We start from the raw sequence: 23,904 nt of genomic DNA, 5'->3' as shown, positions 1-23,904 counted from the left end.
GAGTCCTAGCTGCTCCACTTCCAATCCAGTTCTCTGCTATGGCCTAGGCAAGAAAGCAGTAGAAGATGGCCCACGTTCTGTATCCATGTTGGAGACCTGGAGGAAGCTCCTGGCTCCTGATTCAGATTGGCCCAGCTCTGGCCACTGCTGGTTCACACTTGGGGAGTGAACCAGCAGATGGAAATAAATAAATCTTTCAAATTTCAAATAAATAAATAAATCTTTAAAAAAAATGGTAAAAGAATCTAGTGCAGGATCACATTTAGTTATACTAACTTTGATCACTAGATTATGATGGTGTTTATAGGTTCTCAACTAAGTTTCACTTTCACTTATTCATCTATTTATTTATTTTTTATTTTTATTATTTATTTGTTTGAAAGTCGGAGTTACACAGATAGAGGAGAGGCAGAGAGAGAGAGACTAAGAGAGAGAGGGGTCTTCCATCCGATGGTTCACTTCCCAATTGGCCACAACTGCCAGAGCTGCGCCAATGAGAAGCCAGGAGCCAGGAGCTTCTTTTGGGTCTCCCACGTGGGTACAGGGGCCCAAGGACTTGAGCCATCTTCTACTGCTTTCCCAGGCCACAGCAGAGAACTGGATTGGAAGCGGAGCAGCCAGGACTTGAACCAGAGCCCATATGGGATGCCAGAGCTTCAGGCCAGGGAGTTAAGCCGCTGTGCCACAGTGCCGGCCCCTCATCTATTTATATTAATATAGACTCCTAGATCCCTATTTTACTAAGTAAGTTAAATATCAGTATGATAATTATTTTGATGCTCAAACCGCTCCAATTTGACCAACAGGAATCCTTCAAGGTAGATTCCATGTCCTTCAGACACACTGCAAACACCTTATGAGCATCCGCTTATTTCCCAGCACCGTTAGATGTTTCTGGCTCCGGCTCATCTTGTATTTCCCCTGTTGTGCCCCTGGAAACAGACCTTTTCTCAAGAAACTCTGGTTCCTTTTAATGAGAAATGATATTTAAAAACCAAGATCTAGGTGCTAAATGTGTTCATTTCTCCTGGATGTTGCGAATCACAAGCTGTCTCAAAGGACAGAGATAGTGAATACACAAAATATACATTTGCTCATCTATCTACATACATTGAAAATCATGAATTCACACCAATTTTTTTGTTTTAAAGATTTACTTACTTATTGGAAAGGTAGAGTGACAGAGAAAGAGGGAGAGACAGAGCACGTGCATGTGCAAGAGAGAGATTTTCCATCTGCTGATTTCACTCCCCAAATGCCTACAACAGCCAGGGATAGGCCAAGCCAAAGCCAGGAGCCAGGAACCCAAGAACTTGGAGCATCATACGATAGATACCTCCCAGGTACATTAGCTGGAAGCTAGATCAGAAGCACAGGGTAGCTGGGACTTGAACCAGGAACTCTGACATGGGATGCAGGTGTCCCAAGCCAGCAGCCTAACCCACTGTAATACAACAAACATAGCCACACCAATATTAATTCCATGCCAACACCACAGGGTTCAACTCAGTTTTCTTTCCCTACCTACAAGTACTTAATTATAAAATTAAGCATGAGGGGACGGAAGGACTATTCATCCCACCTGCCATTTAGAGAAAGCGTAAGAACACAAGGGTCTCCGTAGGTAACAACCAGCACTGTCCTGGTATAACACTGATGTTGTTAGTGGCACCAAGGGACTTTCTCAGAGTGAACATTAAGGTTCTGTTGACTTAATATCATAGCCCTCTCTATGTGGGTCTTTTGGGCCATCTGGGCTAGAGTTCACTGCTGCTTGCTAAGGCTGGGCTTCAGAAGGCGCTCAGGCTTGGGGGATTATCTGTAGAAAACCAGGAATCCAGTGACAACTCACACCTAGATAGCACACTATCCACTGGAGCTTCTGCCACAAAGCCCTTCAAAAACATTTTCAGAATTCCCACACAGATAAAAGGAAACTCAGGACCATGATGTCTCACTTTATACAACATGGTCAGAGAAGTCTCTTCATGTTTTAAATGAAATAGCTCTACTGGCTTTTTCCACTTAAATAAAACACAGAGAAAAACAAACATACAAAAATATATGGCACTATTAGTATTTTCATAAACATTCTTCCAGACTTTTCTCTATGTACATGTACACACAAATAAAATCTAACACAAATAGCATTGTGAGATACAAGTCTTTCATAAGTTTTTCTTTCAGCAATAGGTTAGAGTACCCAGCCATAATATGGCCTCAGAACAGCCAAAGCACAGTTCAAGTTTTAACTAGAACACTGAATTAACAATACCAGCTCAACCCATTCTCCCTTCTTCCCAAGATAACAGTGCTCCAAGTTGCTGCCTAGCTACTGATGACCAAATTCTCTAGCTTCTCTACAACTGGGTTTTGGCCAATAAAAGAACATAGGTGTACTGTGTCTAGGTCATATCCTTAACATGCCTTCTTTTCTTCTTGGCTGGAAGAAAAGTGAGTCATCTCAGACCATGCAGACAAGGGTGGTACCCCAAGGGCTCAGAATAAAGAGAATAAGGAAGTCCTAAGGACTTCACAGAAAGAAGATTTTATTTACATGCGGGAAAACATTTCATTTCAACCATTGTTAACTTGGATGTCCTAGTACAAGAAGCTTAATATACTAATCCCAAGTATCAGAGAGATTCATGGGGCTGGCACGTTAGCTCAACAGGTTAAGCCACTGCCTCTGATACTGGCATCCCATATAGAAGTGCTTATTCAAATCACAGCTCTTCTGTTTCTGATCCAGTTTCCTGTTAATGTGCAGAAGATGGCCCAAGTGGCCCCTGTCACCCACATAGGGGACCAGGATGGAGTTCCTGGTTCTTGGCTTGGCCAAGACCTGGCTGTTGTGGCCATTTGGGGAGCGAATTTGTGAAATCTTTCTGTAGCTCCCCACTCCCCTTTCAAATACATAAACCTTAAGAGAGAAAAGGAGACAGCTTCACAAACCGTGTAGTTTTAAGCAAAACTTAGACCTCCGGGGCCCACGCTGTGGTGCAGTGGCTTAACTCCCTGGCCTGAAGCGCCGGTATCCCATTTGGGCGCCGGTTTGAGACGCGGCTGCTCCACTTCCAACCCAGCTCTCTGCTATGGCCTGGGATAGCAGTAGATGGCCCATGTCCTTGGGCCCCTGCTCCCACGTGGGAGACCAGGAAGATGCTCCTGGTTCCTGGCTCCAGATCGGCGCAGCTCCGGCCGTTGCAGCCAATTGGGGAGTGAACCATTGGATGGAAGACCTCTCTCTCTCTCTCTGTGTAACCCTGACTTTCAAATAAATAAATAAATCTTTAAAAAAAAGAAAAAAAAAACTTAGACCTCCCATAAGCAACTGAGAAAACACATGCATTCCTTAGAGGAGGGGCAGAGATGCCCTCAGGCACAGGGTTCACATTTTGGGGTTGTGAGGTGACACTGCTCCAGCATCCAAGGCCTGTCTCCTCTGCCTCTCAGCACTAGTCTGCTGGCAGAAAGCAGCAGCGTGGCAGGACTTCACCTATAAGGGGTTCCATGTACTCCAGTGAGATGCTGCTCCTCTATACAGCAAATGGCTAACAGCCCAGGCTTTAAACTCAGAATGCCTTGAGTCTGAACCCTTGAGAGGCAGAGTTACAGAGAGAGGGAGAGACAGACAGGAAGATCTTCCATCCACTGGTTCACTCCCCAAATGGCAGCTACAGCCAGAGCTGGGCCAATCAGAAGTCAGGAGCCAGGAATTTCTTCTGGATCTCCCATATGGATGTAGGGGGCCAAGCACTTGGGCCATCTTCTACTGCTTTCCCAGGCCATAGTAGAGAGCTGGATCGGAAGAGGAACAGCCGGGACATGAACCAGTACCCATATGGGATGCTGGTGCCGCAGAGAGGCTTAGCTTACTATCCACAGCTCCAGTCCCTCTCGATATCCTTTCATAGTTTTGAGAACTTGTACAAGCTCTTAGCCATAAATTGTAGTAATATGTCACAAATTTAACTAAGATGTAGTCTGGAAAGTGCCTGGCACTGTGTCTAGCATGTGGTAGAGCATATGGGCTTTTGTCATCTTATGCTAATTAAATGACAATTTTTAGAAAATTGTTCTTATTCATAAACCAACTCAATCTTGGGACAGTTACTTCATTTTTAAAAAAGCTCTCTGGGGCCAGTGTTGTGGCACAGCAGGTGAAGCTTCCTCCTGCAATGCCGGAATCCCACATGGGCTGGTTCATGTCTCGGCTGCACTACTTTCTATCTAGCTTCCTGCTACTGGCCTGGGAAAGCAGCGGAAGATGGCTCAAGTGCTTAGGCCTCTACTACTACATGGGAGACCTGGTTGAAGCTTTTAGTTTCTGGTTTCGGCCTGGCCCAGCTGTTGATGTTGTGGTCATCCAGGGATTGACCCAGCAGATGGAGGATCTCTCTGTCTGTCCCTGATTCACTGTAACTGACTTTCAAATAAATAGATAAATCTTTTTAAAAAAAAATAGTCCTTCCTTTTTCTCCATAATTAACTTCTAAGGTTTCCTAATTCAGGGTAGTAACACTACATCACTCCACTTCTGGTGACTCTGTTCTTCAAGGTCACAGATTTGCCTCCAGCTCAACTCTTATTTTTTTTTTTTTAAAGGTTTATTTATTTATTTGAAAGAGTTACAGAGAGAAGGAAAGATAAAGATAAATCTTCCATCCACTGGCTCACTCCCCAGATGGCTGCAATGGTGAGAGCTAAGCCAGGCTAGGAGTTTCATCCAGGTCTCTCATGTGGGTGGCAGGGGCCTAAACACTTGGGCCATTCACCGCCTCTTTCCTCAGGCCATTAGCAGGAAGGTGGATGAGACGTGAAGCAGCTGGGACAGGAACCAGCACCCATACTGGATGCCCACATCACAGGCAGCAGCTTTAACCGCTACGCCACAACACTGGCTCCTCCAACTTGAACTTTACCAAGGAGGTTACCCACTGTGGCATCAACAATAACAAATGGATCTAAATCTTTTTGATAATTCATTGTATTAGTTTCCTATGGTTGCTGTAACAAGTAATACAAAGTTAGCTCAAAACATCACATATGAGGCTGTGGATTAACGCCCTGGCCTGAAGCGCCGGCATCCTATATGGGCTCCGGTTCTGGTCCTGGTTGCTCCTCTTCCCATCCAGCTCCCTGCTATGGCCTAGGATAGCAGTAGAGGATGGCCCAAGTACATGGGCTCCTGCACCCGCGTGGGAGACCTGGAGGAAGCTCCTGGCTCCTGGCTCCGGATCGGCGCAGCCTCAGCCATTGCGGCCATGTGGGAAGTGAACTATCGGATGGAAGACCTCTCGCTCTCTGCCTCTCCTCTCTCTGTGTAACTCGACTTTCAAATAAATAATTTTTTTTAAAAAAAATCACATATTTATATTATTTCTGAAGGTCACAAGTCCAAAATGGGTCTCACTGGACTAAAATCAAGGATATTAGCAGGGTTGAACGCCTTCTAGAAGTCCTAGAGGAGAATCTGTTTCTTGCCCTTTCCAGCCATTAGAGGTCACCAGCATTCCTTGGCTTGTCACTCCCTTTGTCCATCTTCACAGCCAGCAGTACACTATTTTCAAATCTCTGCCTCATGGCTCTGTCAGGTGAGCATTGTGGCACACTGAGCTGAACCGCCTCTTTGTTCCTTGTATTCCAAAATAATCTCTCCAACCCAGTATCAGCTGACTAGCAAACTTAATTTCCCTTGCCATATAACTAACTTATTCACAGGTTCCAGAAATTAGAACATGGAAAAATAAGGGGGTCATTTTTCTGCCAAAAACCTCATATACGAAGCACTGATGACAGCTGTGCCTGGGGAGGCCCCGTGCCCACAGAGGTGGAAGGGAGCTGTGCGGATTAGGCTTTTCCTGTCATGCTCTGGTATGGGGGGAACAAAGCGGCATATTTTGAAAGCTGATCCTTTTTTCTTTTTTTAACATTTTACTTATTTATTTGAAAGAATTACACAGAGAGGCAGAAGCAGACGCAGAGGCGGAGGGGAGAGAGAGACAGGTCTTCCACCCGATGGTTCACTCCTCAGTTGACCGCAACAGCCAGAGCTGTGACGACGATCTGAAGCCAGGAGCCTCTTCCGGGTCTCCCACATGGGTGCAAGGGCCCAAGGACTTGGGCCATCCTCTACTGCTATCTCAGGCCATAGCAGAGAGCTGGATCAGAAGTGGAGCAGCCAGGTCTCGAACCAGTGACCATACAGGATGCCAGTGCTTCAGGCCAGGGTGTAAACCTGCTGTCCACAGCACCTATCCCAAAAGCTGATCATTTTAATTATGACTGTGACTTCACTGCTATCTTAAAGGCCAATGAAAGGTTTTTAAAAATATGCTTCACCAGGAAAAGAAAAACTAAACCCAAAGATAGCAGAAGGAAGGAAATAACAAGCTGAGCAGAGGTAAAATCGAGGACGGGGAGCCAGCATTGTAGTGGGTAAAGCCACTGCCTGTGACACAGTATCTCTTTGGGGCACTCCAATTCCCCCACGTGGGAGACCAGGAAGAAGCTCCTGACTCCTGACTTCAGCCTGGTCCACCCTTGGCCATTGTGGCCATCTGAGGAATGAACCACTCTATGGAAGATTCTTTCTCTCTCCTTTTCTCTCAAATGAATCTTTTTAAAAAGAGAAAAAAAAACTGGAAAAATAAAGTGAATCAAGAGTTGGTTCTTCAATGTGGGCATCACTTATAGGTGCCAGTTCAAGTCCCAGCTGCTCCATTTTTAATCCAGCTTTCTGCTAATTCATCTGGGAATGCAGCAGAAGATGGCCTGAGTATGTGGGCCCCTTCCACCCATGTGGGAGATCCAGATGGAATTCCAGGCTCTGGCTCTGCCTGGCCCTGACCTGGCTGTTGCAGCCATTTGGGGGAGGGAACCAGGAGATGGAAGATCTCACTCCTGCTCTGTACTTTGTGTTTCAAATAAATAAACCTTTTATGAAAATTGATAAATTCTTGACAAGATTAACTAACAAAAAAGGCAGACTGTAGCCAAACTGAACACATCTTTCTTTGCCTCTTCACATTCTGATGAATGAAGATTAACTGCTGAACTCGTGACTAATCAAGAGTGTTCAGTTAGGGCTGGTGTTGTGGTACAATGGGTGAAGGTTCTGGCCTGCAGTGCTGGCATCCCATATGGGTGCCGGTTTGAGTCCCAGATGCTCTACTTCCCATCCAGCTCCCTGCCAGGTCCTTAGGCCCCTGCACCCATGTGGGAGACCCGGAAGCAGCGTCTGGCTCCTGGCTCCCATTGCAGCCATTTGTGGGAGTCATTATAGCCATTTGGGGGAGTGAACCAGCAGATGGAAGACCTCTCTTTCTGTCCCTACCTCGCTCTGTAACTCTATCTTTCAAATAAATAAAAATAAATAGATAGTGTTCAATTCAACAAAGAAATAATGCTTGGGTTGGGAGTATGGCACAGCAAGTTAGGCCACTACTTGCAATGCTGGCATCCCATATTGGATCACCAGTTAGAGTCCAGACTACTCAGTTTCCAATCCAGCTCCCAAGAACTTGGGCCCCTGCACCCATGTGGGAGACTTGGATGTAGTCCCTGGCTCCTGGCTTGTGCCTGACCCAGCCTCAGCTGTTGCAGCTATTTGGCGAGTGAACCACTGGATAGATCTCTTTCTCTGTCTCTCTGCCTTTCAAATAAATAAATCTTAAAAAAAAAAAAAAAAGGCTTGCTTGAAAATTCCAGAAACTGGCCTTGGAAAGACAGCTTCAGTTGGGAAGCAATCTGGTCTCCCTAGTCAGGATGACTACAGAATGAAAATAACTTTTGTGACTTCACCCAGTTTGCTATCACCTTGCCAGACACCAACACGCAGCTGGCCCTATCCTTTGTTCCACTTGTTCCCCCTTATCTTCCCTTTCAGTTCCTCTTTCTAGCTTGCAATTTAGGAAGAGCACATGTAAGGCTAAAGAAGTCTGCTTTTCCCCAGGAAGTCTGGCTTTCTGAATAATCTGTTAGCTTGCATCAACTTTGTCTCTCAAATGTTGGCTTACAAGTGGCGAGTAACCTGTGCTGAATTTTGACAGACAACAAGACTCAAATAACTAAAATCAGAAATGTAAAGGGAACATTAGACCTAATGCCACAGAAATAAAAAGGATTTTGAAAGTACTACGAGAAATTATATAAGAACAAATTGGATAAACTAAAATAAATGGATGTTTCTTAGAACACACAAACCATCAACACTGAGAATGAATAGAAATCTGGAATAGACCTATAACTAACTAGTAAGGAGACTAAATTAGTAATCAAAAATCTTACAACAAAGGAAAGTAATTGACCTGTGGTGTAGTAAGTTAAGCCTCCGCCTGCAGTGCTGGCATCTCATATGGGTGTGGTTTCTATTCCGGCTGCTCTACTTCCTTTTTTTTTTTTTTTCATTTGGGGCTGGCACCGTGGAGCAGGTTAATCCTCCGCCTGCGGTGCCAGCATCCTATACAGGCGCCGGTTCTAGTCCCAGCTGCGCTGCTCCTCTTCCAATCCAGCTCTCTGCTATGGCCTGGGACAGCAGTAGAAGATGGCCCAAGTCCTTGGGCCCCTGCACCGACATGGGAGACCAGGAAGAAGCACCTGGCTCCTGGCTCTGGATTGGTGCAGCTCCAGCCATTGCGGCCACTTGGAGAAGGGAACCAACAGATGGAAAACTTTTCTCTCTGTCTCTCCCTCTCACTGTCTGTAACTCTATCAAATAAATAAGTAAAATCTATTTTTTTTTTTTTTTGACAGAGTTAGACAGTGAGAGAGACAGACAGAGAGAAAGGTCTTCCTTCTATTGGTTCACCCCCCCAAATGGCTGCCATGGCCAGTGCGATGCACCGATCCGAAGCCAGGAGCCAGGTGTTTTTTCCTGGTCTCCCATGTGGGTGCAGGGCCCAAGCACCTGGGCCATCCTCCACTGCACTCCTGGGCCACAGCAGAGAGCTAGACTGGAAGAAGAGTAACTGGGACAGAATCTGGCACCCCAACCGGGACTAGAACCCAGGGTGCTGGTGCTGCAGGCAGAGGATTAGCCTAGTGAGCCGTGGCGCCACCCAATAAGTAAAATCTTAAAAATTTTTATTTATTTATTTTTAAATAAATCTTTTTCTTTAAAGATTATACTTATTTATTTCAAAGTTGGAGTTACATAGAGAGAGGAGAGGCACAGAGGTCTTCTATCCACTGGTTCACTCCCCAGTTGGCCAAAACGGCCAGAGCTGTGCTGATCCGAAGCCAGGAGCCAGGAGTTTCTTTGGGTCTCCCACACAGGTGCAGGGGCCCAAGGACTTGGACCATCTTCTACTGCCTTCCCAGGCCACAGCAGAGAGCTGGATTGGAAGAGGAGCAGCCCGACTGAAACATTTTCCTCTCAGTTCAGGAAAAGACAACAATGCCTACTCTTGCTACTTCTAGTCAGTCAGAACAGGAAGTTCTAGCCTGAGCAGTTAGGTAACAAAAAAAAGAAAAATGCATCTAATTGAAAAGTAGTAAGTGGAGATAGAGATGACATGATTATATATACAAAATCAATATATAAAAATCAGTTGCATTTCTGTAATCTAACAACGAACAATTCAAAAGGAAACTGAGAAACCAACTTTATTTATAATCATTTCAAAAACAGTACGATATTTAGGCATGAAAGTAAAGAAGGACAGATGCTGGTTTGTATCCTGGCTGCTCCACTTCTGATCCAGCTACTTGTTAATGACCTGAGAAAAACAACAGAAGATGACCCAAGTGCTTGGGCCCCTGCCACACATGTGAAAAACCCAGATGAAGCCCCTGGTTCCTGGCTTCAGTCTGTTCCAGTAACCTTAGGAATGAACCTGCAAATGGAAGATCTCTCTCCTTCTCCCTCTTTCTATAATTTTGCTTTCAAGTAAATAACTCAATCTTAAAAAAAAAAAAAAAAAAAGTAAAGGAGAGAAAGAGGTAAACTACTTGCAAACGGAAAACCATTTAATAATAGTGAAAGATGGGGCCAGCGCTGGCATACCATATGGGCACCAGTTCGACTCACAGCTGCTCCACTTCTGATCAAGTTCCCTGCTAATGTACCTGGAAAAGCAGTGGAAGATGACCCAAGTACTTGGGCCCCTGCACCCACATGGGAGACCCGAAGAAACTCCTGGCTTCTGGCTTCAGATCAGCCCAGCTCCAGTGATCGTAGCCATTTGGGAAGTGAACAGCAGATGGAAGATCTCTCTCTCTCTCTCTCTGTAATCTGCCTTTTCAAATAAAGTAAGTAGGGGCCGGTGCTGTGGTGTAGCGGGTAAGGCTGCAATGCCTGCAATGCTGGCATCCCATATTGGCACCAGTTCGAGTCCTGGCTGCCCCACTTCCAATCCAGCTCTCTGCTATGGCCTGGGAAAGCAGTAGAGGATGGCCCAAGTCCTTGGGCCCCTGCACCCACGTGGGAGACTCAGAGGAAGCTCCTGGCTCCAGATTGGCTCAGCTCCGGCCATTGTGGCCAACGGGGGAGCGAACCAGCGGATGGAAGACCTTTCTCTCTGTCTCTACCTCTCTCTGTAACTCTTTCAAATAAATAAAAAATTTTTTTAAAAAAGAAAATAGACAAACTGGATTTCATGAAAATTAAAACCTCTGGTGTATCCAAGGACACTATCAACCATTAAAAGGCAGGAGAGAAAATATTTGCATCATATATAAGGGAATAACTAAAATACAACAACAAAAAACTCAATTTAAAAAATAGGCAGAGGACCTACACAGACAATTCTCAAAAGATGCTATATAAATGGCCATAAAAAATGCTCAACTTCACAAATCAGTATGGAAATGCAAATCGAAATCATAATAAATCACCTTCCAACCATAAAGATAATAGTTACTATTTAAAAAAAAAAAAACAGAAAATAACAAGTATTGTTGAGATGTGGAAAAACTGGAATCCTTGTGCACTACTGGTAAAAATTTAAGATGGTACAGCTGCTACAGAACACAATATTGCAGTTCCTCAAAAAACAGTAGCTAATCACCTAGCAATCTCACTTTGGGAAACATGTCCAAAAGAAATGAAAACAGGATTTTCAAGTTGTATTTGCACACAGTAATCATTGCATCATCATTCACAAGTGTCAATAGGTGGAAACAACTCAAACAATTCATCTCTCCATTAACAGATGTATGGAGAAACAAAATGTGGTATACATACACAATGGAATATGATCCAGGTTTAGAAAGGAAGTAAATCCTGTCAAATGCTACAACACAGATGAATAATTCTGAGGGTATTATTAAGTGAAATAAGACAAATCCTATACAAGTCCATTTATATGAAGTATTTAAAGTAGTCAAGTTCATAGAAACAAAACAGAATGGTAGTTAACAAGGGCTGAAAGGAGTGTGAAAAACGGAGTTCTTTAACAAGTACAGAGTTTCAGTTTTACAATTATGAAGTAGTTCTGGAAACTGCTGCATAACAATGTTGGTAAAATTAATGCTGATTGAATTGTACCCTTGCAAGTGGTTAAGATAGTAAATTTTACTAAGACTGTCTTCTATAATTAAAAAATATTTTCATTAAAAAAATCACCATATCTGGACAACTAAGACTGAAATTGGACCCCAGTGTCATTTAAACTACTCCTTCCAAAGTAAAAGTTAATTGCCAAACACATGGAACCTGGACCAACCCTCCCTCTGTACTGATGTGCTTCCAACTCACCTTCGCTTCGGAGCCCTAATGAAGAGCTCACAGAGGAGTCTGCCCTGCTCATCTTTATAGTCTCGTATAGTGTTGTAGAGTTCATGGCACACAGCAATCTACACATAGGAAAAGGAGAAAGATCATTAAAAAAAAATAGAAAGCTAGCATAGGAATAAGGATTATCAAGTATCCGTCAATAACAATATACCCACAAAAGGACAAAGCCCCAAATTATCACATGGAAATCCAAGTCTGATATAAAATAATCTAATTGAGCTAGTTTTTAGTACCTTCTATTGGATTTATGCTACTTAGTATTTTTCTTTTAAACTCAATCAGTTCACATTATTCTCTCGCTTAAAATCACTCACCAAAAGGGCTTCACACAACACAGAAGAAGATCTAAACGACTACCACTGTCTATAAAGGTGTTATGTTCTCTAGTTGGGAAGAGCTGACCAGTCTCCTTCTCTCTCCTGACCATTTCTCTGTCTTCACAACACACTAAGCCCATCCCTGACCTAACCCCTCTGCCTAGAACACACTTCTCTAGGGTTCTGTCCCTCTGCTCTCCCAAACAGCCTGCATCACCCAAGTTTTCTTCTTAGCATTTATCACTAGCTAAGAGTAACTTAGTATTTGTTCACTTGGTTTTATTATGCTTCCTTAACACTGGGATCCTAGCTCTGTATGAAAAATGGGCTTGTCTCATGTATCTGTATCCCAACCACCAGAATAGTGCTTATCACATAGCAAGCACACACACACACACACACACACACAAACATGATGTGACATTCTAATATTCAGTATTCCATAGTATTAAAGTACACTATTACTTTTTTTTTTTTTTTTTGACAGGCAGAGTGGACAGTGAGAGAAAGAGACAGAGAGAAAGGTCTTCCTTTGCCGTTGGTTCACCCTCCAATGGCCCCCGTGGCCGGCGCACTGGTCTCCCATGGGGTGCAGGGCCCAAGCACCTGGGCCATCCTCCACTACATTCCTGGGCCACAGCAGAGAGCTGGCCTGGAAGAGGGGCAACCAGGACAAAATCCGGCGCCCCGACTGGGACTAGAACTCACTCTCTCTCTCTCTCTGCCTTTCAAATAAATAATCTTAAAAAAAAAGAAGACCATCAAGTCAAAGGAAAAAGAAGTAGAGATGTCCTCCATCTCAGAAACTACCACAAAACACAAAAGGGTAGGAAAAATGTGGAACAAGCAGACAGGAGCAGTGTGATCCGAGCTACTCACAGGATCTACAGTTGGAAGATTGGAAAGTCTTCTCCTTTTCCTGCTTGGGCCTGGTGTGGACACAGAATGGTGCCCGTCATCAAAGTCCCCACTGACACTGCTGGAAGGGGAGGTAGCTCTTCTTCTCTTGGAACCCATGGAATCCAACTTCTTCTATAAGAAATAATTAGCCATGTCCTTATGTTTAAATTTAGACTCTGCCCCCAAGCCCTCAGCTAGTCACCTGCCACCAAATTTTTGGCTCACCCAAGAAGATATTTTAATTCTTACAAAAGAGTGTAACTACTTAGACCCTTCTACAGTTTAAGTTGTGGACCACTGTTTCAGCCTTCTCACTTACCAGAACATAATACTTTCAATGGTGAGGGGACAAATTCAGTAAAAGTATACAACTGTGAATGACTCGACCACTTCTGGCTCTAAATTTACCCTGGACTGGTGTTTCCCAACTCATATGGAATGGTACTTTGGTGTACTGAAGGTACTAATCCCTCAGCCTCTGCTTTTCCATGTGCCTTACAATTATGATGGTTTTCCAGGGGGGCCATGATGCAGAAAAGGGTAGGGAGGCAGTGCCTAAGGCAAATGAATAGTGGGGAAAAAGTACAGGGACAAAGGACAATGATCCTTGTAGCATTTTATAGTTAACATCCTGAAAACGAATGTTCTTCAGTCATTTAAGCAGAAACTGCAAGATGTACCCTTGGAAAACACTTAGGATAACTTGCCATACGTAGGCAGAAGTAGTAGAACTGTGCTTTGCAAGTCTTCTGTTAATCCAGACTAACCTCCCTTCAGTTATATGAGGTCCTCTATCCTGACGAATTTTGAAATCACAGATTCCAGTTTCAGTAAATAATCTGGAAGAACACCTCATAATGAGCTTTTAGGTCCTGCTTTATGTTCAGGAACACATAAATACTTGCTCTCAGTGTCAGGCGGCTGTAAATCATCTTAACACACTTTACAGGGATGTGCATTTCACTCTAACACCAGAAATGCAACCACAGAAATAATCTGCTCCACAGAGAAAAAGGATACAGAACTCAGAAAGTTCTACAACACGTACATAATTTAACAATAGTATCAAACACTATATTGTTAATTTGAAGGACTTTTTTTAAAGCTAAAAGAAAAAACAGATCCCAATTTCGCTGATCAACATTCAACTTTGGGAAACTAAGACACCAGCAGCTGAATGAGAGCACTGGTTGCCAGTAATAGAGAGAAAAGCTGGGGACCTGCAGGAAGGGAAAGCAGGAAGAAAACAAGCAGAAAGTTCTGGTAAGCAACAAGCAACAAAGAAGTCTCCTAGTTCTCCCTCCCAACTAAAGCCCACAGGGTATTTTAAAACAGAACCTAGCATAACAATGCCCCTTTTAGGCTTTGGTTTGTTATACAGTATATTGGTTTGAAGTTGACAGACAAGTTTTGTTGATTTTTGTTCCTTTTATAAAAAGCTGATAAAGTGGCCTCAATTCATTGAGAAAAAAAGGACCAATCCTTTCTAAACAATCCATAACAAGGACACAAGTGAATTTGGTGATCATGAAGAGGGAATTTTAATGGCAACGATAACAAAATTGAAGGAAGGTGGAAGGGAAAAGACAAGGGATGACAGAAAAGGGGGTGCAGATGATCAGTAATTTACCAGCTTTACCAGAGCACAACCAGCGCCTCGAAACGCCAGTCTCCTCATTATGTCTGAAGGCCAAGTGAAGCCAGTGGGAGAAGGCAGGGCTTTACAAGTGCTGATTCAGGGTTAGTATATTCAAAACTGAAAGAGAAGAACAAGGCAGAGAGACGGGAAATAGAAAAGAGGAGTCAGAAGGAGTACAACTGCGCACGAACAGACAGAACACATTCAAATAGAACTGCTACAGAAAGATAAGAGAACTGGAGAAAACAGGCCTATCAGTTCTCTTGTACCTATCAAAACACACTGCTACAAAGACTCACTAACAGTACTTGACATTTCTTCCATTTTAACACGGAGTGCTTTCGTACACTTAAACGTCTCACTGAGGGTCCCCTTTACTCACATGGAATGACTGTCAATTCCAGGAATGAAGCATGCCTGCCCACTGCCCCCTAGTCAATAAGAGCAGAGTTCAATCACAGAGCTGGAATGGAGAGTGAACACATGTGGGAGGCTCACATGTGACACCAAGTGTTGGCAAGCTGGAACAAACCGAGAATGGCTCATGTGAGCAACAAGTTCGGAAAACTCCTCCCCCAACCCCAAAATTCAGAGACAGACATTTCTTTCCAAAAGTCCTATTTGCACTGCAAAGACACAGCATATAAATTTAGCAAGGTTAAAAAAAAATGCCTTCAACGATTTTTGCAGTTCGAAATTACTTTTGCAAACAAACTGAAAACCAAATGACAAAAATATAAATTACCAGTGTGAGTACCTAGTTTAGATACAATACCCCAAATCCTGAATAAGAAAAAGATGCAATCCAATGATAACTTTCAAATATTTTCTTATCCAAAGGACATAGTTTAAAAATGTAATTTGGAAGTTTGGCAAGAAAGGCAATCTTGCAAGGCACAAGGAACGTCCACTCAAAACCAGAACAGGAGTCCCAGGTCTTTCACCTCTAATTATCTGTTTGATGTTGCCTGAGTCATAACCTCTCAGGTCTGTTTCCTCATCTCTAAGTGAGAACAGTAAAACGTGCACAGAGCCCTTGGATTGCTGAGACAGGGAAAGGAGACCCCAACTCTAGCACCACATGCTTCCTGGACACAGGAACAGCATCTTACTCAATTCTGCAGCCCTTACAGACTAATATTTCCTATAGGATGGGTGCTCAACTGTTGTTAATAAATGTACTGAAAGTGCACAAAAACAGGGTCTTTAAAAAAAAGGTCATTTGCATAATTTAAAGGCCTGAAAGCACCCTTCAGCAATTTTATTCCACGAAGAGATTCTGGAGTTCAATTCCAGGCTTTAAAAGGGCCTTGACTGTAGTCACAAGTCAACAAGTCTGACTGCCAATGAGAATTTACCATGGATAGTAAATAATACTTTATAATGTACAACTGGGAGAATATTTACTCTATATAGCCACATGGTATATTGTGACAGTCTATAAACTTTTAGTACTTTCCTATTTTTTAATGGTATTTAGTTCTGTAATACATACAAGCTTTAGAAAAAATACCAGGAAACCTAAGACTCAAATCAAAACTTAAAAAAAAAAAAAAATAGCACCCATAATCCTACTTCCCAAAGAAAAACTACTCAAATTTTGTGCTCAGAGCTTTTGGCATTCATCTATGCTTTAATAGCCTAATTTCTTTTAAACAAAAGTGTTAACAAACTCTATTATTATTATTATTATTATTATTATTATTATTATTTCATGGCCTCTGTTTTAAGTTAGGGAAGATTCTCCCAAGCTAGCGTTCTTCCTCATGATGTTTGATGTTTTGAGAGCAGTCTATCACAAAGATATAAAATTTATTTATCCAGGGAATTTTGGCAGAATATTAATATTTGAAGTGCTTTGTACACTCCCAAAGTCAAAGAAAATGGTCAAACTCCTTCCATTTCTCCAGACACATATTTGTTTCAGTTTTAATCTCAAACACCTCTTCAAGAGGTACTTTCCAACCTTCCACTCTGGATCTTAAAATCCAGACGGGCAATTCGCTAACAAAGAACAAAAGCAAAGATTTACTATTCTTTTATACTGGCATTGAGTACAGCCTGCTTCCCAGATTCGGGGGAAAGCGCAGTAACGAATGGAAAAACTCCAAGACCGAAAACCATTTGGAGTCCCAGTGTGGAGGAAAGGAACACGTTTTACTCCAGCATATGCCACTCCACCGCGTATTTGCCATTGGTTTTCCAGGATTCTTCCCTGTCTTTGCCGCTCTTTGTTCCTCTGCACATCGACTCTTATTCCTTCTAATAACCAAACTATGCTTCCCTTTCAGAACGTAAAAAACTTTGATGGAAAAATATTGTTTAAAAAACAACAACAGGCTGTTTTCAAACCGCGATTCTTTGTAGTGCAGCGAATGAGAAGCTGAAACACTTGATGTTTAGCCCCTACTCTCAAATACAAGTCGCAGTCACAAAAATACTCGGTCTGAACCGTCGCCCAGAAAGATAAAACGCGTCTCCTAAGCAGAGTTTGCTGTTGAGCCCTCAACAAACAACAACAAAAACAGGCCCTAAGCGGCGGCGCAAACGGAGGACCTGGCCGACCTGTCACTGGTAGGGGACTAAGGGAAACGTTGACAGCTTTGAAGCTGCCGGGCGACGAGCGGGAAAGCGGCGCGCGGAGTTTCCGGGCCGCAACGCGCCTTTGTCCCGGCCGGCAGGTGCGGCGAGGCTGCGGGGCCCGTCCCGAGGCCCGCCGCCGCGCCCCGCCCCGCCCGCGCGCCCGGCCCGACCGGCGCGTCCCCACGGCCGGGGCGGGGCCTCCGCCGCGGCTCCCGCCCGCCCGCCCGGGCCCACACAAAGGCCCGGCGGCCGGCCGAAGGGGAGCGGCCCCGCCCGCCCCGGGCCCGGTCTTACCCAGCCGCTCCGCCGTCTGCAGCCCCGGCCGCGGTCGCCGACCGCCACGCCACGCCCCGTGGCCGCCACGGCTGCTGCTATTGCTCCTCCGGCCGCGGCCGCTGCCGTCGCTCCGGCACCCGCCGCCCTCACCGCCCTCACCCCTCCCAGAGCCGCCGCAAAACCAGCCTTGCTGCCGCCAAGCGAGCCTGGCTCCGCGCGACACTGCGTGCGCGCGCACGCGGAGGAGAGAAGGCGCGCTTTACGACGGTAACGTGACTGCGTGACGCTGGTTCGTGGCCTCAGTTCACACGTGGCGCTCGCCGAGGAAGGTTGCTGCTGCTTCGTTCTCTGCCGCCGCGGTTTCCGCAGCCAGCATGAAGCGGCCCAGTGAGTGGGATCGGCAAACGGGCTTGCAGGCGCCTCTTTTTCTGGTGGTTCCTGAACGCACCAGGGCGTTGGTCTCTGGGAGGTTGGGGCCTGCTGGTGGGCCGTTGCCCTGCTCCCGGTATAACCGAGCGTTGGGCGGCCTCGTGTCCATCCTGTTAAGCCCGGGCCGAGGGTGGAGAAGATCACGCCATATTGTCAGGAGACCGCGACCGAGCCAGGTGGCAGGCCGCGTGCGGGCGGGCTCGCTGAGCCGGGGAGCCGCTTCCCAAACCCACTGTTGCTCTCCTGCTTTATGATCCGTGGAGCTTACACGAAGTGGCAGTCGTTTTGGGACTCGTATACTGCTCTATGTGATTTCCGTCTAACACGGAAACAGCAGGGATTTGGGGCTCCGTTCCGGATCTGGGATTTGAGAGTAGCATCTGTGTTTTTATTCAGCGCCCCACATGATTCTTAACGTTAGATTTGACATAATACACAAGGGTGTGACTCTAGTTCACTCACGGAAAACTAAACCAGGCCGTGTGTTATGTGTTTCTTTGTAGAGTTAAAGAAAGCAAGTAAACGTATGACCTGTCACAAGCGGTATAAAATCCAGAAAAAGGTAAGTGTTGCGCTTGGGAGAGCTGTACTGAAAAAGGCTGTTAAGCCGACTAATGCCCTGGCTCTCCCTCATCGAGAAGTCTGGAGTAAAGATGGAGTCTTCGGGAGGTGGAACAGGATGGACTGACCAAGCACAGCACAAGCTCTCAGTGATCAGGAGTGCAGCTTTGGGAGGGCGCAGTGTTTGGTGTACGGAAGCCTGGGAACTTCCACGTAGTCATCTCTGCAAGGAGAGCCTCCTAGTGTCGTTCTGTTGCTGTTTTTTTAAGTATATATTTTGCTGTCTGTGACTCCCATTAAAGATCCGTTTTTCTTGGGGCATTTACAGGCATGACTAGGTTGTATGCATATTGGTCTCTTACTTGAATTGTGTTAAAGTAGAAAGGTATTTTTTGTAAACTGATTAAATGTCTTGTCATCATAGATTCGAGAACACCACCGAAAATTGAGAAAAGAAGCTAAAAAACAAGGTCGCAAGAAGCCAAGGAAAGACCCAGGAGTTCCAAACAGTGCTCCCTTCAAGGAGGCCGTTCTGCGGGAAGCTGAACTAAGGAAACAGCGGGTAAGCTGCGGTAGCCCAAACTTGGAGTAACTGCGGAGGGGTGGGTGCATTTTTTTTCAGAGGGAGCTGTTGCCAGCAGTCACTGGCTTAACCTGTCTGATGTGTTGGACACAGCTGGAAGAACTAAAACAGCAGCAGAAACTTGACAGGCAGAAGGAGCAGGAGAAGAAAAGAAAACTTGGAAGCAACCCTGGTGCTAGGCCGTCTGACGGGGAACCTGGCAAGGAGGTGAGAGTGATAGATGAGTTCTGATGCAGAACTAAAAGCATGTACAGGGGCAGGGGCTGGTGAGCCTCGAGGAAGAGGAGTGATTCCGATTCTGTCTTACACAATATCACCTGCAGCGCCTCAGTCGGCTGTGCGGATACAGGTACAGATTACAGCTGCTGCACTGCTGGTTTTTATGTCTTTTCCCCCTTCTCTGTTTTCTAGGCACTTGGACAATGCGCAGCCAAAAACAAAGCCAAGTCCCGCAAGCAGAATCCAAAGAAGTTACATTGTCAGGAGCTTAAAAAGGTATCTGAGTCGTGCTTCGGCAGCACATATACTAAAAAAGGTATCTGAGTCTAGGTCAGTGCCTAAAAGTGGTGAAGAGGTTAAAAGACAAAGCAGCAGTCAAGTTCACTACCTAAGGCCTTGTTATGTTTAGCTGACAGCAGTGTGTTGACAGTGGTTTTAAGTTTGAGGTAAGCAGTGTGAAAATGCCGGTCTCTAAAGTACTCTGTTGAAGCTTAAGTGATGGAAATGGAGAAAGGTGGTGGTGTCTTTTTGGTGTAGTTGCTCCCCGGGCTCTCCTCCCTACACCCATTTCCCCAGGGTCATTCCCCTCCAGGTGACTCTGCCTCTCAGTAACTCCTGGTGAGGTCAAAAGGGTTGGCCAGACGACAGGATTCCCTACAGAAATGAGAGCAGCAAACAGTAGAGGGTATTTCTGCTTGTGAAATCCACGCTGCTGAGCAAGACTATTGGTTTTACTTCTGGGTGAGAAATGATGAGCATGTCAGTATTCTTCATACCAAAGTGAAGACATGAGATCCAACTCTGAGCTCACCATATCGCCCAGTGGATGGTACGGGTTCCCAAGGCAAGGGCTGCAGTTGGGGCTGTTCTGCCCGGACAGGTGATCGCTGCCTCGGACGTCGTGCTGGAGGTGCTGGACGCCAGGGATCCTCTCGGGTGCAGGTGTCCTCAGGTCGAAGAGGCCATTGTCCAGAGCCAACAGAAGAGGCTGGTGCTCGTGTTAAATAAGTCAGGTGAGCACAGGGGCTGTCCTTCCTCTCCCATTGCATTACTGAGGTATGAGGAAAATATCTGAACAGTCTGATTGTTGTTGAAGACTGGTAAGATCCAACTCTGACCTCAGCAAAACCAGAGCAAGTGTCCTGTGGCTGGGCAGTGGGCTTTCCGTGGACTTTGGCTGTTCGTTACTACCACCTTGTTTAGTTTAAGAATATCCGCTTCTGTGCTCTGCTTATCGTGCAGTGTAGCTGTCATACAGAAAGGGATGACAGTGCCAAATTCCCCCACCTGCACAACTATTAGTTTTCAACTGAGATAATATGGAACGTATTCGACAAACCATTTGAATGAAACAGAATTACGTACAGCAGAACAGAGATGGTGTGAAACAAAGTGGGAGAGAAAAATGGCTGCTGGCTGGGGTCAATGCTGGAAACGCTGCTCTAGGGTTGGTAGGGTTGGAACCCAGACCTCTGCCTCAGTCCCAGAACGAGCAGTGCGGGGAGACCTGAAGCACACGGTTGTAGAGACTGGGCGCTGTGAGTCATGGGCAGCGCGGTGGGCGCTTCTGTCCCTTCTGAAGAAGCTGGGGAAGGGCAACCAAGTGAAAGCTCAACTCTGCCAAATTCTGCAGTCATCTCACTCACATGACCAAATTCATACCCCTAATTCCTGTCAGATCTGGTACCAAAGGAGAATCTGGAGGGCTGGCTGAACTATTTGAAGCAAGAATTGCCAACGGTGGTGTTCAGAGCCTCAGCAAGTCTGAAGGACAGAGGGAAGATGAGCGAGGTATACTTCACCGTCAGCGTGGGCAGGGCGCTTCTTCCAGATTCCTGACGGTTGGAATATGATGAGTATGCAGAATCTTGATTTTAAAAAATGAAAAGTTACAAGATCCAACTCTGATTTCATCCTAAGATTAGCTGAACAGCAACAGCATTTGGTTTTTAAGGCTGGGGCTCTGGGGTCAGATTGCTTGGGTTTTTAAACTGTTTGGGATTTTTACATGTGAAGGTGAAGAAGAAAGCTCCTCCGGTAAAAAATAAAATCTGCTTTGGGAAAGATGGCCTTTGGAAACTTCTGGACGATTTTCAGAAGACTCAAGGCAAAGCTATTCAGGTTGGAGTAATTGGTAAGTTTCATTTTATCTGATTTTACCTTGTCCAGATACTCAGCCAAGAATTTTTCCAAGTTAGTAACAGCATTACCATCAGAGTCCTTAATCTGACATTGGCTTGTAGCTCACCTCACCAAAAACACAAACAATTTAAAGGAAAAATATGTAAATACTTACTGCCACATTCAGTTCGTTGTCAGACTGGGCCCTGTAGTAAACTGTATTTTCAAAGCTTTTGAATTATTTGAATGAATAGTCTTTGCCTACCCTTTCATCACTTGTGCAAGAAATGAGGAAACTACAATTGGTCTTAGTGTTGAAGTGAAGACACTCAGATCCAACTCTGATCTTGCTGTAAACATTGGGAAGACATAAAATTACCAGTACATAATGCATTTACATCTGTGATTTCCCATTTATTTGTAGGTTTCCCAAATGTGGGGAAAAGTAGCATCATTAACAGCTTAAAACAAGAACAAGTGTGTAATGTTGGTGTATCCATGGGACTAACAAGGTAAATTGAGCTATTCCATATATTACTGTAGATGAATTAAAGTTTTACTTTGGTTATCTTGTGAAAGTTGATTATATATTTTTTCTATGAAACAGTCAGTGAAGAGACTGAGGCCAGTGTTGAGCTTGGGGAAGTATTGATCAGAGTAAGACAGCTGCCTCAAAAAACTGATGCTTGAACCTGGCATTGGGAACTGAATGGGAGTTTGCCAGGTAGAAGAAGCAGTGATAGTTAAGCAGAGTAAACAGCCCATGTAGAAGAGAGAAGTGTAAGCTGTAACCTGGTTGAGGAGTTTAGATAAACGTGAAGCGAATGATGATAAATTGGATCTGAATGACTGTGCGGAGTTTGTTCAATCCAACCCTGAGCTTCATGTTCTGTCTTGTATCCTCCAGAGAAGCTAGTGCCTCCCCCCATCCACTCCGTCTTTCTTCTTTCAGGACCATGCAGGCTGTCCCCTTAGACAAACAGGTGACAATCATAGACAGTCCAAGCCTCATTGTGTCTCCACTGAACTCCTCCACTGCCCTTGCTCTGCGAACTCCAGCAAGTATCGAAGCAGTGAAGCCACTGGAGGCTGCCAGTGCCATCCTGTCCCAGGCCGACAAGCGACAGGTACAAGAACCTCCTTCCATTGAGCCCTTCACCATCATTTTTTCATTCATCAGAAGCATTTTAATGAGAAGACTGTCGAACTTTTTTTTTTCCCACAACCATACCAAATAGAAGTTCCTATTGCTTTTTTTAAGGTAGTATTGAAATACACTGTTCCAGACTACAAGACTCCCGTGGAATTTTTCACTCTGCTTGCTCAGAGAAGAGGTCTACACCAGAAGGGTGGGAGTCCAAATGTTGAAGGTGCTGCCAGACTGCTGTGGTCTGAGTGGACAGGGTAAGGCTTCTCCTGGCTGGCATTTTGGTGACCGCGTGGAGTGAATGAAGTCTGACGAATGCTGTTTTTAATACCAGTGCCTCATTTGGGTACCATTGCCAACCCCCTGCATCCTGGACTCCTCCTCCCTATTTTAATGAGAGCACTGTGGCAGACATGAAGAGGGGCTTTGATCTGGAAGAACTGGAAAGGAACAACGCACACAGTATACAAGGTGAGTGAATGTTTCATTGTTCCCGTCAGCTGACAGATGGCTTGTCTCAGGTGTTTATGTTGGCTTTGTTCCTGTCCCAGCCATCAGGGGCCCTCGCTTAGCCAGTAGCGTCCTTTTCCAGTCTCCATGTATGACAAATGGAATATTAGAGGAAAAAGTATTTGAAGAATCAGCAAAACATAGTGGGAGGAAGCAGAAGATGGAGGACGAAGGCATGGACAGTGACCAAGAAAGTGTTGATGGTAACGTGAATGTAAGTGTGTTCTCTGAGTTACTCAAAGCTGAAGTGAGTTTTCTGGCATTATAATGTATAATGAATGAGAAGGGGCTGAAGGTAGAAATTAAATATTTTGCAATTGACTGGAAGAAGCCCTGTGTACAATTTAGCTATTTTCCCCATGCCATTAAATAAACCTGCAAGGACTTAACAGGTGTGTAGTTACTTGGATTTATGAGGTGAAAGGGCCATTGACGCAGCAGCACTTCTTTGTGTCCCACAGGAAAAGCCCTCAGACACGTCCCCTCCAGAAGAGGTCCGGGAGTCACTGCCTGAGGAGTCCACAGCAGGTGAGTGGGGCAAAGCGGTCTCCAGCACAACAGCGTGGTGCGACAGTGGTTTTACTTTTGCATAAAACTTGTTTATTTTCTTCCAATACAGGTGAACAGTCTGCACGATCGTCTATCTTGGATAAGACTGAGGAGGATGATGCTTATGACTTCAGTACAGATTACGTGTAACAACCTTGTGGTTTTGTTTATAAGGGGTTTTCTGTGTGTATAATATACCAGTAATAGCGCTGTAAATTTTGTGAATATGTATCATGATGTAATCATTAAACTGTTTACCCAAATGTCCACCTTCTATGAAGTCTCAACTCACCTAATTCAGTGAGTGGTTACAAAGAGTTACCTGGTCTA

At 44.9% G+C, this 23,904-nt stretch overlaps 2 protein-coding genes and 4 non-coding genes across 53 annotated transcripts in view; 5 read left to right on the top strand and 1 right to left on the bottom strand.

Annotated features, from left to right (window-relative positions):
- Nucleotides 1-17,613, bottom strand: part of PBRM1 (polybromo 1) — a 134,873-nt gene extending 117,260 nt beyond the window's left edge. For 21 of the 48 annotated variants that reach the window (XM_008260786.4, XM_051851571.2, XM_002713243.5 and 18 more), the window contains exons 1-5: nucleotides 17,474-17,613; nucleotides 14,979-15,117; nucleotides 14,588-14,713; nucleotides 12,937-13,089; nucleotides 11,702-11,799 (exon numbers count right to left, since the gene is read on the bottom strand). In XM_008260786.4, coding sequence (XP_008259008.1) covers nucleotides 11,702-11,799; nucleotides 12,937-13,089; nucleotides 14,588-14,635 — 299 coding nt within the window. In that variant the 5' untranslated portion in view covers nucleotides 14,636-14,713; nucleotides 14,979-15,117; nucleotides 17,474-17,613. Of the gene's footprint in view, nucleotides 1-11,701; nucleotides 11,800-12,936; nucleotides 13,090-14,587; nucleotides 14,714-14,978; nucleotides 15,118-17,161; nucleotides 17,300-17,473 lie in introns of those variants that run through there. The other 27 variants (XM_051851573.2, XM_051851575.2, XM_051851546.2 and 24 more) reach the window with 11 other exon arrangements.
- Nucleotides 17,614-17,702: 89 nt separating this feature from the next.
- Nucleotides 17,703-23,837, top strand: GNL3 (G protein nucleolar 3). The gene is made up of 15 exons (XM_008260773.4): nucleotides 17,703-17,842; nucleotides 18,388-18,446; nucleotides 18,870-19,007; nucleotides 19,122-19,235; nucleotides 19,440-19,523; nucleotides 20,128-20,260; nucleotides 20,926-21,038; nucleotides 21,264-21,381; nucleotides 21,793-21,880; nucleotides 22,321-22,495; nucleotides 22,630-22,772; nucleotides 22,850-22,986; nucleotides 23,067-23,239; nucleotides 23,487-23,553; nucleotides 23,645-23,837. The coding sequence occupies exons 1-15, from the start codon at nucleotides 17,830-17,832 to the stop codon at nucleotides 23,722-23,724; spliced, it is 1,635 nt and encodes a 544-aa protein (XP_008258995.2). The 5' UTR covers nucleotides 17,703-17,829; the 3' UTR covers nucleotides 23,725-23,837.
- On the top strand, nucleotides 20,301-20,377 carry LOC127492562 (small nucleolar RNA SNORD19). The gene has a single exon (XR_007922072.1). It is a non-coding gene; the product is annotated as a small nucleolar RNA SNORD19 (small nucleolar RNA).
- On the top strand, nucleotides 21,084-21,167 carry LOC127492567 (small nucleolar RNA SNORD19B). The gene has a single exon (XR_007922077.1). It is a non-coding gene; the product is annotated as a small nucleolar RNA SNORD19B (small nucleolar RNA).
- On the top strand, nucleotides 21,651-21,726 carry LOC127492563 (small nucleolar RNA SNORD19). Its single transcript, XR_007922073.1, has one exon. It is a non-coding gene; the product is annotated as a small nucleolar RNA SNORD19 (small nucleolar RNA).
- Nucleotides 22,181-22,257, top strand: LOC127492564 (small nucleolar RNA SNORD69). The gene has a single exon (XR_007922074.2). It is a non-coding gene; the product is annotated as a small nucleolar RNA SNORD69 (small nucleolar RNA).
- Nucleotides 23,838-23,904: the final 67 nt, after the last annotated feature.

This window comes from Oryctolagus cuniculus, chromosome 10 (assembly GCF_964237555.1).
Source record: "Oryctolagus cuniculus chromosome 10, mOryCun1.1, whole genome shotgun sequence".
In the NCBI taxonomy this organism is placed as follows: Eukaryota; Metazoa; Chordata; class Mammalia; order Lagomorpha; family Leporidae; genus Oryctolagus; species Oryctolagus cuniculus.
The sequence above is the reverse complement of the archived record's forward strand: the minus strand, read 5'-3'. Positions and strand labels throughout refer to the sequence as shown.